This window comes from Colletotrichum destructivum, chromosome 6 (genome assembly GCF_034447905.1).
Source record: "Colletotrichum destructivum chromosome 6, complete sequence".
Classification (NCBI taxonomy): domain Eukaryota; kingdom Fungi; phylum Ascomycota; class Sordariomycetes; order Glomerellales; family Glomerellaceae; genus Colletotrichum; species Colletotrichum destructivum.
Window position 1 is genome coordinate 3,087,298 of NC_085901.1, and position 16,242 is coordinate 3,103,539.

Consider the following 16,242-nt stretch of genomic DNA (forward strand, 5'->3'; position numbering starts at 1 on the left):
CAAAGTCAGTACCCCATGATGTTATCATGTGTGTGAGCTTGGTTTGAAGACGTAAAGGAAAGAGAGGAAGCTGTTCGTATATTTTGAGACGTATCACGGTAGGTACAAACAGGTAGCGTTTGCATGTTCGTTCATTTGATAGGTATGGATCGGCAAGCTTACCTCAGCTAGAAACTTGTTCCGGAATATACAAACTGTCCAGTTCTCCACCTCTACAAATGGATACCTACCACCTAGGTACCTACCTACCTACCTTGGATAGGGAACTTTCAGCTCAGAGGACTAAGTATCTTTCGCATGGCCACGTTTACGTCCCCTCCGGTCCACATCTCCGAATACCCATCATTGGCAACGTCGCCCAAAACTACAATCGCGTCCTTGAAACGTGACCATCAAGCTTTAGCAACTGCAATCATGGCTGACCTTCTCCTTGATCTTCTCGACACCTGGCCCGCCCCCGGAGTCGACGCCAACTCGACACCACGGCCAACCAAGCTTGCTTATTTGTCCCATCTTGCTGATCAAAGCTCGGCGGCTCTGACATCGTCCGAGCCTCAATCTTTGGCTCAGTCATCACAATCACTTCTCCTCTCATTACAAGGCGTCTCGAAGCGCTCTCACAAATCAGTCATCGACTCAGCCTCACATCATGCTAGCTTAACCCGCGCCTTGCCTACCTTGGTCGCGGATACCACCGACCTACGCAATGCGATACCCAAGCTTGACGCGGAAGCTTTGCGCTTTTCTACAACTTACAGCAAATCCGGCGAAAATGAGGACCTGGCCGAAAGAAAACGTGCGTTGCTTCTATTGCGCAACGTTGAGCGCCTCGTTGACGTTCTTGAACTCCCTACACTCCTTTCCTCGGCCATCAATATCATCCCTGCCAACTACGCCTCCGCCCTTGACCTCAATGCCCATATCAGGAGGCTTCACGGTCTATACCCGGACTCTCCGCTAGTCGCTCTAGTCTCTCGCCAGGCCGATGAAGCCATCGTCAAGATGACGGCCGATCTTATCACGGCCCTCAAGTCCCCGGGGCTCAAGTTGGCAGCGTCACTCCGCACTGTCAGCTGGCTAAGAAGAGTACTTCCTGATCTATCTTCGATGACTTCCGCAAGCCGCGAATCTCAGGAGCATACCCTCTCCCTGCTATTTCTTTGCTGCCGCGTAGCCACCTTGGACGCGACTCTGGGAGCTCTACAGCCCCTCCGTGAATTGGCCGATGAGGAGCGGCACAGGCAGCAAGGTGCTAGCAACCAGTCTTGGTCCGGAGGTCAGCAGACAGAAAAGTACCTCAAACGGTATGTCGAGATCTTTCGTGAGCAAAGCTTCGGGGTCGTCTCCATGTTCAGGAGTATCTTCCCCACTACAGGCCATCAGGCCAGCCGACCCAACACCGACACACAAGATCCTCTCCAGCCCCTGCCGTCGACGTTGTCGACGTTCCCACTCCATCTCATTGAGATGCTCCTCGAGACTTTGGGAAAATACCTCCCCACGGTTAAGGACCAGGTCGCGAGAGACAGCATTCTGACGCAGGTGTTATACTGCTCAGGCAGTTTGGGTAGGCTTGGTGGCGATTTCGGCACGCTGCTAGCTGGGCTCGGCGAGGAAGGCGAGGGAGTAACAAAACAATCCGAATGGGTCGACATAGTCAAGCGACACCGGCTGCTGTCAGGGCGCCTTGAGTCGGTCATTGGTGATTACAGGTCAGCTGGGGTGAAAGGATGAGGAACGGAAAACATGCTTAACATCAAGACTACCGAGATTTACTGGTACTGCTTCGCTTCTTTGGTCAAACATGACGGGAAACTACGATGAAGTGGATGACTACCTGCATCTGCGGCCACACGCACAGAGAGGGCTGCGGATGGGCGATAGCCAGTGAAGGAGTCACCGCCAATGGCATCACCACACCTGATATATAAGATATGCGGCCTCCGGGGGGGAGACATCAGTATTCGTTATATTATGTATTATGAGGAAAGAGCTGGGACAATTAACGATGCTTTCGGCTCTCAGGTGACCTTGAGCTGACGGCGGGTCACGAGACGATTGGTAATTCAGAGAGAGGACAGACATAATACACCTTTGTCACTATAACAACCCCCCCCCCCCGGGTCAGGACGGATCACATAGATCCCTGACCATTTGCCAAGCGCCCCCTAGCTACTGTGGACACCCCTGTAGTCACTCATTAAAAAGTCATCATGACTTCGGGATCCCTATTCATGATTTAACTCCCTCACAACAGCATTGAGATTACCTCGCACATGCCCCGAGTCTCAACATTGCGACATGATGGCTCCGAACCTCAACAATCATCTTCACACTTAAAGCCGCTCGAAGACTGCGTCCAAAAAGTTCTTGACGACACATTCGAAACGGCACGGCAGCTCGACCCAATGTCTCAACAGACGGCTACCTCTGGCCGGGCAAAATCATGTAAGTAACGGACTCACTCTCCGATCGAATCTATCTGAGAACCTACTGCACCTGGGTCTTCACTATTGTCTTGATTACTATGAGTGATGTCACCGCCGCCGCCGCCGATGCTGCTGATGCCCACACCAAGTCACAAATCATCTCTTGCCGGTGCTCAAGCTAATCTACTGTCCCGCTTTTTGCAGCTCGCCATTTTGTTGCCGGACTTGGTTCCGGCGTTGCATCGGCGGTGCTTTTGCAACCGCTCGACCTACTGAAAACGCGCGTGCAACAGTCGGGCCACAGGTCCTTGATGTCGTATCTCAGAGACGTTGCCGCCGCCCCCAACAAGATTCAGACACTCTGGCGCGGCACAGTCCCGTCGGCCCTCAGAACCGGCTTCGGCTCGGCCCTCTACTTCACATCACTCAACTCTATCCGCGAACATGTCGCTCAATCCCATCTTTTGGGTCAGGACGCCGCTAACAGGATGGCCCATTCATCCTCGTTACCGACGCTCACTCCGACGGCGAACCTTATGGCCGGCGCCGGGGCTCGCACGTTTGCCGGCTTCGTCTTGATGCCTCTTACCGTCATCAAAGTCCGGTACGAATCGAACCTGTATTCCTACCAGTCACTGATCGGCGCATCATCCGACATCTACAGAACGAACGGCCTGCGAGGCTTCTTCGCGGGCTTTGGCGCCACAGCGGTCCGCGATGCGCCGTACGCAGGCATGTATGTATTATTCTACGAGCTGCTTAAGAAGCGCCTGAGTGGTCTGTCCATCGATAGTGGGGGGCAGAGCTCGAACTACCCCGTCACCATCAAAACATCGCATGCAACCTTGGTCAACTTCAGCTCTGCCATTATGGCTGGTGCCGCTTGCTCCGTCGTTTCCAATCCCTTTGACGCCGTCAAGACGAGGATCCAGCTACAGCCAGCCATCTACCGGAACATGTACCAAGCCTGCCGCAAGATGGTTGGCGAGGAGGGAGTACGGTCACTGTTAGACGGAGTGGCACTCCGTATGAGCAGAAAAGCAATGAGTTCGGCGTTGGCCTGGACTGTGTATGAAGAATTGATTAGAAGAGCCGAGCGTACTTGGTCCTCCAGCTTGGTAAGGGCAGGAGTAGAGCCATAGCATAGACTCCGAGTGCTCCGAATGAATAATCCCATCTCATCCCACTCACAAAACGAGCACTATGCCGCCGATACAAGACGCCCTTTCTGGTATATGTTGCCTAATGGCACTGGGAACCGCTTGGACGAGTTCTCAAGGCTCCATTTCCCAAATCCCGATCACCTAACGGGTTTTCGGGGCACGGTTTCTCAACTAACTTGGTTCTCATAAATCATGCCGGCTTGGCCCCCGCAAGGTACATGAGAAGTGCTGGCGATTTACTTCGCTTGCGGTCACTCTTCTTCCTAACCCACTCGAACTCGGGTTCATGCTTGTGCGGTTTCTTGTCCTCAATCTCGAGCACAAGCTTGGACGAACGTTTCTCGCGAAGTGATCTTGTGTGCCTCCACAGCGTGTCCTGTTCCCATTCTGGAACCCAACGTTTGATGAGCACATAGTCGGGATCCTGAGTCGTATAAGTTAGCAAGTACAGTTCGAGAGCTTTCATAGGGTGACGTCCACGTACAACATCCAGCTCCCACTCAACATGATATGTTCTCAACGTCTCAATGGACAGGTGCCTCCGAGCCATGCGCGTATAGGTCGGACGGCCGCCTGCGACAAGAGTGCCACTTGCGGCATTGGGGTTTGGCTTGGGCTTGGGAGACTCAGGAATTTTCTCCTTTTTGAGAATAGCGGCAATCGCCTTTTCGTCGAGACCCGACTTGATGAGATCCTCCTGGAGTCGTCGTTGATACTCCTTTTCGCGCTCTTCTTTCTCCTTCTTTTCCTTAGCCAAGCGGTCTAATTCCTTTTGGCGCTCTTCTTGTAGTCTTCTTTGGAACTCCTTCTCGCGCTCCTCCTTCTCCTTTTTCTCTTGCAAGAGTCGTTCTTGTTCCTTTCTCTTGTAACGCTCCACGGCGTCGGCAGCCTCCTTTTCTCGCTTCTTGGCGAGATCTGCTAGTCGCATTTCCTCTTGGTACTTTTCCAGTTCAATCTGCGTCTTGAAACGCTTTTCTTCAGCCGCGCGGGCCTCGCGGCCTCGGATATCGTCAAGATCACGCTTTGCCCGCTGTAGCTCGGCCTCTTCTCGGTACTCCTTTTGAATCCGACGTTCCTCCTTCTCGCGAGCTTGAGTGATTCTCAACTCGGCGAGCTCTTGGCGAGCCCTTTCCGCCTCGTAGTCCTCTCGGGTCATGTAGGAGGATGATGGCGATCGGGAGTGAGAGGAGTGACCGCGCGAATGAGTACGGTGACGAGAGTGATAGACCTGCATATGGCGGTCATCCTCTTCATCCGACGAGTGTTCGTTGTAGATGCGATTATTGATGATGACCGGAGGTGGTGCTGGTGCTGGTGTTGGGGCCGAGGGCGCGCTGCTTGGGGGAGTAGAGCGGCGCTCACGAGAACGTTCCCTTGATCGGGTGCGAGTGGTGATGACTGTGCGCTCCGGGGCCAGGAAAGCTGGTTGCTGAGGAGCTGAGGGGTAGTAGCTTCTCGGCCTCGGCCTCGCTTCTACGTAGTGGACGGGTGAAGGTGACGGCGCTCGACGCCTGGAGAAGCGGATGTCAACGTCATCCGAGTCCGAGTAGTAACTACTCATTGCAAAATAACGCGATACGACGAGTTTCGTACAATGTGCACGGAGATTGTCTTGGGAAGAGGGTCAGCCTTGAGCTGTTCGCCGGAAGGAAAATCCGATAGTCCAATTTCTCGACAGATGAGGCGAGAGGAAATGACAAACAAGACCTGCGGTTGTAGATAAGCAGAGGAAAGGGGGGCGGGGTGTGAGTTCTGGTGGCCCTTTATGCTTTCTCTGGTTTTAGGGCATAAGACGACCAGGGGTGAGAGGGGGGCGAGATGCCTTCTTCGTCTGGCGCGCGACATGATAGTCGGCTTACATGGTCGAGAAGGACGGTTGGGACGCACGGTATGCACGTTCGTGTGCGAGGGAGGGGGAGGGGGGATGAGGAAGAGACAAGGGGTCGGAAGCGATAGGACGGACTACGAATACAGGCAGGTAGTGTGAGGAGGCAGGGGAGGGGTCCAAGGAGGGAAGGGGCGCTGCTTCACGCAGTAGCCCAAGACGAGAAGAGACGCGGTCTTTCTGGAGGGGCTGGTAAGGCTGGTAATTATGGCGTCCACCCAGTGTGTTGCCTACTTCTGATTCCGCTCTTGACTGGCCTATCGTACCCAAGTTGGGACTAGGGACAACAGCCGCTTTGGTGGCTCGGACGGCGAGCAGCGGATGCTGGCTATCATTACCATCCAAGACGGAGGATCTCGACGCTGTTGTGGTGTCGCTTCACGTGCGGTCGGCGGTACGTGCTAGAGGGCCAGTCGGCGTGCACAAGACACAATCCTAGGCAGTCAATTCGTCCGGCGGTGGTCCAAAGACGTGGCTTCTTACCATACCTCCACTTTCTAGCTAAATATAGCCTAGCCTTCTGCTGTAGGGCTGCACGATTACTGACTGGCGGGTACTCAGTGTTCAGGGTACGGTGCCACGGGTGGCTTAAGCTTCCACTCTCCTTCCCAACGTTAGGGGGCCGGAACGCTCGATCCCACTTTCCTGTCAACAGTGGGATTGGACAGTGATGGTGAAATGGGACGACACCGCCAACTGGGACATCAGCCGACTAGGCAGCCATTTTCAGAGCAGCCTTGGGACGACGGCAACGCTTGTAAGGTAGCATCTGCGTCCCACCTTTCCTTATGTACCTACCCGCAAACAGGTAATCTTACACTCACATACAACCTCAGTGCTGAATATCAGCCCTCGCAGGCTAATATTCTGGCAAATAGCGTAGGATCTCGCCTGTTATGCGTTGAGCAAGGCTTCCATGCCAGCACTACCTTGGCAGCATGACGACTTGTGCGTTCAGCTGTGGGGGGTGTTTGTTACCTGCCGCCCTCTCGATGACAGATTTCTTGCCATTGGCTCAACTTTCATTTTGTCTGCATTAAGAACAGTGTCCTCTGGTCCGTCATCTCAACTATACATATACATATACTTGTACATTATTATGTACGTATGTATCTAAACAAACAGTAAATGGAGAGAATATAATATAAGAACAGGTCCGGAGTGAGAGGGGGCTGAGCATAGGATCTGTCGCGAACTACCTGTCGCTACGCTCTCAGCGGCTACTGAAGTAGCCCTAGGGAGCTGAAGGATGAGACCCAATTCTCAACATCGGCTTTCGGATCGGGCCAGGGTCAATGGCTTACGAGCTACCACTTTCTTCTTTTGGCCGAATTGTATTATTCCCCTCGTATCAACATGTCTGGAAGCAATCGATTCATCCTACCTTCACTTCCCGTCCCATGTTTAATCCCATACTCTAATCACGCAGTCACGCGGGATTCGCTGTCCTGCCAGACTGCCTTACCCAGACCACCATCAAGTCTTCCATACAACCCCCAGTTATGCATGTAGATGGTATCAGCTTTGCATTTAGAGCAAGGCTCTCGTTTGCTTTAAGCCTGCATAACATGGCTGGCTCTGCTTATACTAATTTTGGCCCTTTCCTCCCGTCACACTCCAATGACGCTAAGCATGTGCCTCCAAAAGATGAGAAGAATAGGCCATGTCAATTTTATACCTGATGTTGACATGTCCAGTCGCCCAAAGAGGGACCCTCTGGGAACGTTGGGTTGGCCATCCGTGAGTCGAGCCCTGTAACAGTAATTGTTTGGTTCTTGGGGAACAGACGTTCGTCTTGTCGCCGGCCTTGTCGATTACCTTAGGATGGGCAAAGCCTCATCTTTCTTCCATACATCTTACTTCAGTATAATTTGGCGGTCTGGTGTCCGTCTCCGACATTGGCTCTTCTCGATAAAGCACATTCACATCATGACTGTGCCTTGAGCATCTGGTCAATGTGCTGCCGGCTGTTCTTGTACGTCGTCTCCAGGTAATGCAACTTCTGGCTCAGCTTCTCAACCTCGCCCTCCCTCTCCTTGATCTGGCCCTCCAACTTTTCTTTCAACTGCGGGGTGGGTATCGAAACGAACCTTTTTCGGCCCTCGAGAGCCCAGCGTTAGCAAAATCGTCACCAAGCTGTGTCATTCCGTCCCACCACCTTGCCATCCGTCAAGGACGGTATGTCGGCTGGAACGGGCGGATCGACAGCGCACTAACAATGAGGGCTTCACATACATTTTGCCAACACCCTCATAAACACCCGAGCTCGAGGGCACGGTCGACACCTCATCCAAGGTTAGGTGCACCATGCGCATTTCTCGTTGCTTTGCCGTCATCTGAGTGCGAGCCTGGCCAATCTGCTGCTGGGCTACGATGGCCTGGCTCTCGATCTCACGGATCAACTGGATGGAAGGGGGGGGGTAAGCATGACCGAAACTAACTGTCCAGGCCAGTGAAGGAGCACCAGGTTGCCCTCTTTTTTCTCACCTTTTCGAGCGCTTGGTTTGGGATAGACATATTGACCAAGGTTTGCAATGCCTCTGAAGATGGATTTGGGTGCGGTGGCGAAGACCGGACGACTATTGTGTTTTTTAGAGTGGCTCAGCGGTGCATGAACGTCGCTGCGATTTGGGGTTCGAGGTCGTGGTGAATGATGTCTTAGGTAAGGTACTACCGATCGCTGTGGGTACACATTCAGATTGGCAACAGCTCAGGCTATGACCTGAGGGTCAGTGCATATGCTCATTGGCTCGGCATTGTGTTTAAATGCATACGTGGCTAATTAGATATACGTAGACCTGAAGCTCTTGCTATGATCAATCCAATGATGCAATAGGTCGAACACTGCACGACACGGCCGTCGCATCCCAGAACCATTCACATCGGGTAATCTTGGGTAATCAATAATATAGAGCCTCAAGCTTCCAATAAGATAAAGTCGTTTGAGGACTTGTCTATGGCACCCGAAATTCTAAAACCTAGAGGTCCCCGGCGTCCGGCAAGAATAACATCTAACCACAGGACATCACGCCATGGTATCCAACCAGCATCTTATCCAGAGATACACTACCTCACCATTGAAGCCATCAGCTGTGTCCTGGAATCTCACCGTCGTGCCGTGATCTCGATCATTATCATGGCACTCCTGCCCACCACTGCAGCTCTCATTCGGCCTTTCCTCTTCTAACGACAAGGGGTATAGACGACAGTGACCTAGGCCAAACGAGCCTGTACTCGTCCTCGCGGCCCTCGAGGCATCTACGGAGCCATATTCCCCAAGTGATGTAGTAGTATGCTAATGTTAGGTTAGCACAATGGAGATGCCAGAAACCCCGCCATCGGACACGAAGGCTCGTGTAATCCATACCTCCTAAGATAATGTTAGCGTTGTTGGCGATGAGAGGCAAGTATGGACGAAAGGACGACATCATACATACCAATTCCTGTCATCAAGTGCCACCAGGCGTGACCCTCAAGCAGAGCTCCCCAGGGCAGACCGAGCTGCCGCCTCCAATGTCGAATGCGGCTGCAGAAAGCATTGTCCAGGTTCCAAATGAAGAAACCCAGGAGGAATATGCCGAGACCTGTGCCAACCATGATCCACATGGTTTTTAGGATAGCTTGGGCCTTGACGCCGTTCCTCTTGGTAAGAACCGGGCGCAGCTGGGTCTCCATTACATACAGGCTGCGGAGAACGACCTGTACGGCGTTAGTGTCATGACGAGTAAAACCCCACTGTGTGAGTCTGGGACCAGGCATGTTTACCGTTGCCGTTAACGCCGCATAACAGGCTTGATGGAAACCGGGGTCTTTAGTCATGTGGTAGTAAAACTGGTAGTATGCTGTCAGTTTCGGCCCGCACTGGCGTCGGATACCGCTCTCTAGTTGAGGGGACTAAAGATACACACCGTGATGAAGGCGGCCAGGAAAACGAGGCCGGCCCCCAGAACTACGGCGAAACGCGGTGGTTTCGAGAACGAGAAGGTGGCAAAGACCATCAGACACGTCGTGTAGATCATGGAGAGCTCGTCAACCATCTGCATTGGATCTAGGTATATTATGTGAGCAGTGTACTCGAATACGAACAAGGAGGCCGACGGGCGCATTCCATTGTGAAGAGCCTACATTTCAATGATGTGTGGAAGGCTGTAGATCCAAGGCCGACAATAACATAACCCATGTAGGCAATGAGGAATATACGCGGGTGTCCTTGAGAGACACAGTTGTGTACACCTTTGAAACCGAGCCAGAGGAACAGAAGGTTCGTGAATGTCTTGCGGCGAGGGGCCGTGGTTAGCAACATCGTCGCTCCAAGGGTTGGTTACTCACATTACAAACTTCAGCACAGTAGTATGAGACTACATAGTCCTGGGTGATGTGAGCAGAGGTCAATGACAAAGTGCTCACCGGCTCGACTAAGCAGCAAGACACGTCTCACCTCTTCGCAAAAGTTCAATGTAGACGTCTTATGACCCCAGTAGCCGTCCGAAACGTCATCGTTGTAGGCTAAGCGCAAAGCCTTGAACAACGGAGCCGATGCCATTGCGGTCGGGTACTGGAGAATATCGTCTGCGGGTCAAGCAGGTAAGAGTCGGACAATGTAGCAAAAGCCCGGTGGTTGTTCACCGAGTTCGGTTCCGGGCTATGTTTGGCTATTGAACGTCGAGCGAGCGTTTGGAGGGCACTGAGGCGAGAGGAAGTAGCCTGCTTCGGGCGAGGAGGGCTATGAAACTGGCACGTTAATGCTGTAGGGCCGTTCGTATACTCTGAAGGGATTTTCAAGTTTTCTCCATACACAGGCTCCAGGTCCCGGGTTCCAGGCCCCGGATTCCAGAAACACGGCTGTGAGAGGGCAAGAGCAGGAGGAGGGCTGGCAAGAAGAGGAGAGCGAGACTCTGTGCGGCGATGTTCCGGGTCGTCCGGAGGAGGTTTGAATAACAGAGGCGTTGCCCGAGAATGGTTGATTGGCTACACCTTGAATTAGGGCGCCACAAGGCAGAAGCAGGTAAGTAACGCAAGGTCAAGGGATCGCCAGTAACAGTAACGCATGTAGACCGGAACAGATGGAAACAAGCAGCATACAGGGGTGATTATTGTGGCTGCAAAGGTCAAAGTACTCGTTGTGTAGATAGGCAAGTAAGGGAAGCAAATGCCTCGTCCCACAAGACTGGATCGTAACGTAGCTCCCGAGGAATGGGAACCTAAGAACTGCAACCCGAACCATGCCCGCTCGGGGTGTGGGCTTTCCACGCTTTCCACGTTGCAAGTTGCAAATGCGCGGGACCACGACTCGGGTCCGGTCCATTGTCTACCGCCTAGTCTATGAACCATTGACAGTGAACTGCCTACGGTCTGTGGTGTGGGAGGTCCGACGTTTAGTAAGATGACGTACCCGGGGCAAGGTACATTGGCTGAGCTCGTGGTAGGACCATTTTGAAGTGCGGAGACGAATGTACTGGGCCATGTAAACCAGGCAGCGGAGTACTTCACGCTGACTCGCTGAGGCTGATTGATGAGTGTTTGAGTCGTAGGCGTCAAGACGGGTTCGAGTAACGTCAGTCCCATGTGACGACCTAATATATAACGGACAAGCGTGGGACGAGTAGCTGACTTGGGTTGATAGAGCAAACTTCGGGTTGCGAGGCCGCCTCTGGTGTCTGGGTTGCTTTAATTTCTGTCGCCTTAGGAACGCATGCTATTAACTCCTCTCTATTCGCATGCCAACCAGCTCAGCTCCCCAGGCTGTGGGCTGCTAGCCTACTACACATGGGTGCCCTCTATTGTACGCAGCGCAAGGTGCCCCCCACCCACCGGGTAGGTACCTAGGCCCCGAGTTTGGCGCTCTGCTAAGCACCAACCTACCTACCTACCTACCTAAGTAGGGTAAGGTAAGGTACATACATATTCGTCGTACCTGTCTCTGGGCAAACCCTCCCTTCCTGCCTAGATACGCCGAGGCCGACATTGCGCCGGTTCCCTTGCATGCCACCTAGACCTCTGACGAGGGATGCACATTGTCACCGCGCCCAACCATCAAATCTACTGTCACTCAGTGGGCATCGAGTGCATCACCAGCTACCAACAAGAGGAATAGCATCTGTCTCTAGCCTCCATTCATCTCTATCGTCCCCGCGATCTGCCATCCGACTTCAGTCCGCTTACCAAACAACGCGCGACCAGCTCCCAAAGCGACCACATCGGTTGTAGCCATTCACATCGATCGTGAACCAACAACACGCGAACTACAGCCAGTCTCACTCAAAATCGTGACTGGGCTCGAAATGTACATGGTCGTCGGATCCCGCAACAGCCATAAGGCATAACCAGCCCCGTCCATATTTGCTCGGAACGGAGACTACAAGCTATCCGGTCGTCACCATGGCAGCTCCTGCGAAGTCGACACGCTGGGGTTCTTTTCTACAACAAGCCGTCGCCGGCGTGGAAGCCCGGCTCGACAACATTCTCGCAGAAGGCGAGAACGGCTCCAACCTGCCCCAATCTGCTCCAGCATCTGCCAAGGAGCAACAAATCAGTGAGCAGGCTTTGTTTCCCCGCTTGTTGTTGCGTAGTACAACTCTGGCGTGCCATTCTCGTCCAAAGACTGACTCTCGAAATTACAGACCAGCCTCGATCCTCTACTAGTAGTCGTACAAATGACCGCCTGCAGGAGCGCCTTGCCAAGGCCATGGCCGTCAAGAACAATCAAGCATCCGACGCTCGCAGTATTACCTCGGACCCCCAGAGTGCCCGGCCAAGCGTTGACGGTGGACGTCCCGGAGTTGGTATGCTGCAGATGGATCGTAACGCCCCTGGCAGTCCAGTCTCAAGTTCGGCCCTGGCATCACCCCCGGCTGAGGCCACCGCCCCGGATAATCCCACACAGCCCAAACCGCAGCCCAAGTCGGCTTCCCCACGCGGCTCTCAAGACTACAAACGATCTCAAACCCCTGCGAAGATCGAGGTACAGTCTGAGACTACTACCTCTGCCGATGTGACCGACACGTGCGATACAAGAGCCGAGCCCGTGATGTCAGAAACCACATCATTCCAAGCTGCGGCGGGTACTGACCACCAATGCACGCAATGTTCTGTGCTTCGCGCACGTGTCGAGGTTTTAGAAACAATGGCTGGACAGGCAGCAAAGGAACAACAGGAAGAGATACATCGTCACGTCGAGCAATTTGAGGCTCTCCAGGCAAAGCTGCAATTCTTGGCACGGGATGCGACTGACGCCGCCCGAAAGTCTGCTACCGCAGCACCGGCAGGCAGCCACGAGCGGAAGCTCGCTGAAAGAGATGAAAAGATTGCTGTGCTCATGGAAGAAGGGAGGAACTTGGCTGCCATGGAGCAGAAACACCGAACCATCATCAGGAAGCTCAGGTCACAAATCACTGGTGACGAGAAGACGGCAACAGAACTGCGCGCCCGCCACGACAAGCTGATAGTCGACATGGAAACGTTGCGTACTAGGGCCAATCGCGTCGAGGAACTCGAGCAATCGAACCAAGCCCTGCTGATCCATTCAAATGGAATGCAGGACGAGTTAAACGCGTTGCGCGCCGAAGTGTCAGCTAACCAGTCTGTAATCCAGAGATTGCGGGATGATCTTCGAAAGGCTTCAGACCAGGCTCACTTAGCCGTTGCGACGGCCAATGAGGAGGCGCTCGCGGCAGAGAAATGTCGGGTCAAGGACCTCGAAGACACCATTGCTGTACTGCAGGTAGAAAAGAACTTGGCTGCTGACAGATCAAAGGTCGCCGCCGCCGAAGCAGAGGAAATGGCGGTGCGTGCGGCTGAGCGCACCCGTATGGTGGAGATTGAGATGAAGACGGAGATCCAGGCCATGGAAGGTAAACTGGAAGCGATGCGTGCGCTCGCAGAGGAGGCGTCTTCTGGCGCCGTGGGGGATTCCCAGGCCAAGCTATTGCGCCAAGTAGAAACATTGCAAACACAGCATGCCATTGCCGCGGAGAATTGGCAAGGCATCGAAGCGAGTCTGGTTGCTCGGGTTGGCAACCTTGAACGTGAGCGGGATGATGCTCTGCGACGAGAGTCAGAGATGAGAAAAAAGGCCAGAGAAACTGTAAGTACACTAACCTACCTCGGAGCACTAGACCGAGGCTTCAGTCAGTGTAACTTTATTCTGACTGTATGACAGGCGAGCCGATGCAAGCGTCAAGATGAGGAGTTGCAGGAACTGACGAGCAAGTTCCCCAACCATCAGCGAGATATCGAAGCATACAAAGAACGTATCGATGCACTTCAGAAGAGGGCAGATGCCGCCGAGGCTGCTTTAGCACAGGCGAAATCCGAGCTGGAAAAGCAACAGCAAACAGTGTGGAAGGGTGAAAGAACTGATTCTGACCGTCGGCCTTGGATAGAAGACCACTTACCTGGGCCCGGATCTAGAATACACAGTCGCCCTGAGTCACCATTGCTATCTGTGCCTACGCGCACTATGAGCAACGATCTCCTCCTGCTGCAGAGTACATCCGGGAAGGGTCGTAAGTTCTCAACTCCGACCAACGGAACAGACGGCTTTCAAGAAGGTTCATCGGGAGGTAGGAGAATGTCGAGCCAACCTCCGACGAGGCCACCAATGCAACCCAGCGGCTCGAGTCGCCCCGTGGCTCCGTCTATAACATCCTTCGAGTTACCTCCGGACTCACTGCCAACACCCACGTCACATGCGGGCGAGAAAGAAGACATGTTTGATGGCATAGAGACTTTTTCGTCTCCGCGGATGGTACAGGACATGATATCGGTATCAACGGTTGGCGCAGGGCCGTCGGTGCAGCTGGTAGAGAGGATGAGCGCAGCCATCCGTCGACTGGAGGCGGAAAAGGTGACCTCACGGGAGGAATTGACGCGAATATCGGGTCAAAGGGACGAAGCCAGGGCCGAGATTGTGTCACTAATGAAGGAGCTGGAATCCAGCAAGACGGCCTCGAAGCGCGTTTCTGAGTTGGAGAGTCAGGTCGAAGACTTGAATTCAAGATACCAGACGACGCTTGAACTACTTGGGGAGAAGAGCGAACTAGTAGACGAGCTGCGTGCCGATGTACAGGATGTGAAGGCCATGTATCGTGACCTGGTAGAGCGAACGGTCAGGTAATACAATATCGTTGTGTGGTGTTGACCGCTCGGAGCAGAGACAGGCAAACCGCGTTCCATGGCATGTACATGAAGAGGCAACAACCCCGACGGCTAGTCAAGGCAAGAAGGCGTGCTAGTCCAGCTTGCCGCCTGACTACCTAGTCCCCAGATCTATGCCTTCCTCCTCGGCAGCACGTTCTATGTAGCGGCGAACCTGGAAATAATTGTTAGCGATGTCGTTCTTGCAATCCAACGGGGTGAGAACTGCTATCTTCAGAGACCTCCTTGTCTGGAGCCAGGTCTAAAGCCAGGTAGCCGTCGTTGTCTCTCTTGTCGCACTCGGCCCCAGCTTTGAGTAAGGCCACTGCTGTATCGCCTAGTGCCACGTACATGTAAGCAGCCGCCGTATCATGCGAAACCGAAGTCTGTATTATATTTGGCACGTACCGTGACCCTCAGCAACGGCATGATGCAGTGCGGTGTAGCCCGAAGCGTCGACAGCGTTGAGAGGGCTCTTGTTTTTAACTAGAAGCATCACCATGGGCACTGAGCCTACGGCCGCAGCTCTGTGAATGGGATATTGGCCGCGCTTGTCGCGGACTCTGGTAGACACAGGAGAGTCCTGACTGATGAGTGTCTTCGCGACATCTAGATTGTTCTTGGAAGCCACGAAGTGGAGGACATTCTAGGTCGGCTGGTTTAGGACACCTATGCTTCCTTTGAGGGGAAGAACCCTGGGATGCTTTGCTTTACTAACCTGTCCATTGTGGTCTGTGTCATGCAACTGTTAAACGACTCAATAGCAGGAAAAGAGAAGGGGGTGGGTATGATGGTGGATATCTCACTTTTCAAATTCGAATCGGCTCCCTTCTGAAGCAGTAAACTAACGAGCGCTTCGCCGTCCTTTAGACTTGCCGCGATCATCAGTGGCGTCCAGCCGCTGCCATCCTATACATAGAGGAGTTAAGATTAGTGTGAAAGATGCACAGCAGGTAAGGCGAGCTGGCGTACTTGAACGTTCGGGTCAAAGTTGCTGTATTGCGCAAGCAACACGATGATATCAATGCAGTTGGATGATGCAGCCCAGTGAATGGGCAATCTGCCATCTTCGTCTTCCCGAGTGGCGAGCTTGGGCTCTGTCTACAGAACACCTTCCATCAGCACACACTGTTCCTCGAAGTAGCGTCGTAGTAGGGAGCACCTTGAGAATAGTCTCAGCCACCGATACTATGCCGATTCGTGAGCCAAAATGAATGCATTTAGGCCGTATGCCGCTGGGAGAAGCATGGAGGCTCACCTCTTCTCTCTCGTGCAGCGGTATGCAGTGGGAACCGGTTTTGAGTTTCGTCCATTACGTCTTGATGTCCACTATTCCTCTGCACAGGTAATGTAAGTGTTCCTGGAGACATTCAGTGTGCTTTAAATGTACATGCGACAAAGAGGGTACTACCTGCGAACGATGGCGACGGTAATTTGGCCGAGTGTGAGGGTGTATTCTTGAAGAGGAGGTTCAAGCTAAGCCGATGTTCAAGGATGAGGCAGTGTGACAAGTGAGAACTCAGGTCTGAAACAAATGACGGGACGCCGATGGGAGTTAAGTGCGACAAGGGAATGAATGGGTGGAACGATGACTTGTTGTGCTCCTTGCCAGTCAGTATAAGGCGCAGTA

General features: G+C 53.3%; 7 protein-coding genes across 7 annotated transcripts; 3 read left to right on the forward strand and 4 right to left on the reverse strand.

The window, feature by feature from the left end:
* Positions 1-414: 414 nt before the first annotated feature.
* On the forward strand, positions 415-1,734 carry CDEST_10131 (Putative oligomeric Golgi complex subunit 8 protein; the record flags this gene model as incomplete). Its single annotated transcript, XM_062926289.1, has 1 exon — positions 415-1,734. The coding sequence occupies one exon, from the start codon at positions 415-417 to the stop codon at positions 1,732-1,734; it is 1,320 nt and encodes a 439-aa protein (XP_062782340.1).
* Positions 1,735-2,201: 467 nt separating this feature from the next.
* Positions 2,202-3,603, forward strand: CDEST_10132 (Putative mitochondrial carrier domain superfamily, mitochondrial glycine transporter Hem25/SLC25A38). The gene is made up of 2 exons (XM_062926290.1): positions 2,202-2,448; positions 2,634-3,603. Exons 1-2 carry the CDS (start codon positions 2,277-2,279, stop codon positions 3,569-3,571), a joined length of 1,110 nt encoding a protein of 369 aa, XP_062782341.1. The 5' UTR covers positions 2,202-2,276; the 3' UTR covers positions 3,572-3,603.
* A 1-nt stretch (position 3,604) lies between these two features.
* Positions 3,605-5,302, reverse strand: CDEST_10133 (uncharacterized protein). Its single transcript, XM_062926291.1, has 2 exons — positions 4,077-5,302; positions 3,605-4,016 (listed from the first exon to the last, which is right to left on the reverse strand). The coding sequence occupies exons 1-2, from the start codon at positions 5,151-5,153 to the stop codon at positions 3,783-3,785; spliced, it is 1,311 nt and encodes a 436-aa protein (XP_062782342.1). The 5' UTR covers positions 5,154-5,302; the 3' UTR covers positions 3,605-3,782.
* Positions 5,303-6,806: 1,504 nt separating this feature from the next.
* Positions 6,807-8,145, reverse strand: CDEST_10134 (Putative prefoldin beta). The gene is made up of 3 exons (XM_062926292.1): positions 7,965-8,145; positions 7,713-7,879; positions 6,807-7,567 (listed from the first exon to the last, which is right to left on the reverse strand). The coding sequence occupies exons 1-3, from the start codon at positions 7,992-7,994 to the stop codon at positions 7,405-7,407; spliced, it is 360 nt and encodes a 119-aa protein (XP_062782343.1). The 5' UTR covers positions 7,995-8,145; the 3' UTR covers positions 6,807-7,404.
* A 227-nt stretch (positions 8,146-8,372) lies between these two features.
* CDEST_10135 (Putative alkaline ceramidase) lies at positions 8,373-10,957 on the reverse strand. Its single transcript, XM_062926293.1, has 8 exons — positions 9,916-10,957; positions 9,807-9,845; positions 9,603-9,750; positions 9,386-9,525; positions 9,243-9,308; positions 8,915-9,176; positions 8,845-8,847; positions 8,373-8,772 (listed from the first exon to the last, which is right to left on the reverse strand). Exons 1-8 carry the CDS (start codon positions 10,018-10,020, stop codon positions 8,642-8,644), a joined length of 894 nt encoding a protein of 297 aa, XP_062782344.1. The 5' UTR covers positions 10,021-10,957; the 3' UTR covers positions 8,373-8,641.
* Positions 10,958-11,855: 898 nt separating this feature from the next.
* Positions 11,856-14,592, forward strand: CDEST_10136 (Putative TATA element modulatory factor 1, TATA binding protein; the record flags this gene model as incomplete). The annotated part of the gene is made up of 3 exons (XM_062926294.1): positions 11,856-12,009; positions 12,098-13,560; positions 13,636-14,592. The coding sequence occupies 3 exons, from the start codon at positions 11,856-11,858 to the stop codon at positions 14,590-14,592; spliced, it is 2,574 nt and encodes an 857-aa protein (XP_062782345.1).
* On the reverse strand, positions 14,444-16,204 carry CDEST_10137 (Putative ankyrin repeat-containing domain superfamily). The gene is made up of 9 exons (XM_062926295.1): positions 16,024-16,204; positions 15,871-15,949; positions 15,775-15,800; positions 15,585-15,713; positions 15,419-15,521; positions 15,331-15,344; positions 15,021-15,258; positions 14,855-14,949; positions 14,444-14,787 (listed from the first exon to the last, which is right to left on the reverse strand). The coding sequence occupies exons 2-9, from the start codon at positions 15,923-15,925 to the stop codon at positions 14,728-14,730; spliced, it is 720 nt and encodes a 239-aa protein (XP_062782346.1). The 5' UTR covers positions 15,926-15,949; positions 16,024-16,204; the 3' UTR covers positions 14,444-14,727.
* Between the last annotated feature and the right edge of the window lie 38 nt (positions 16,205-16,242).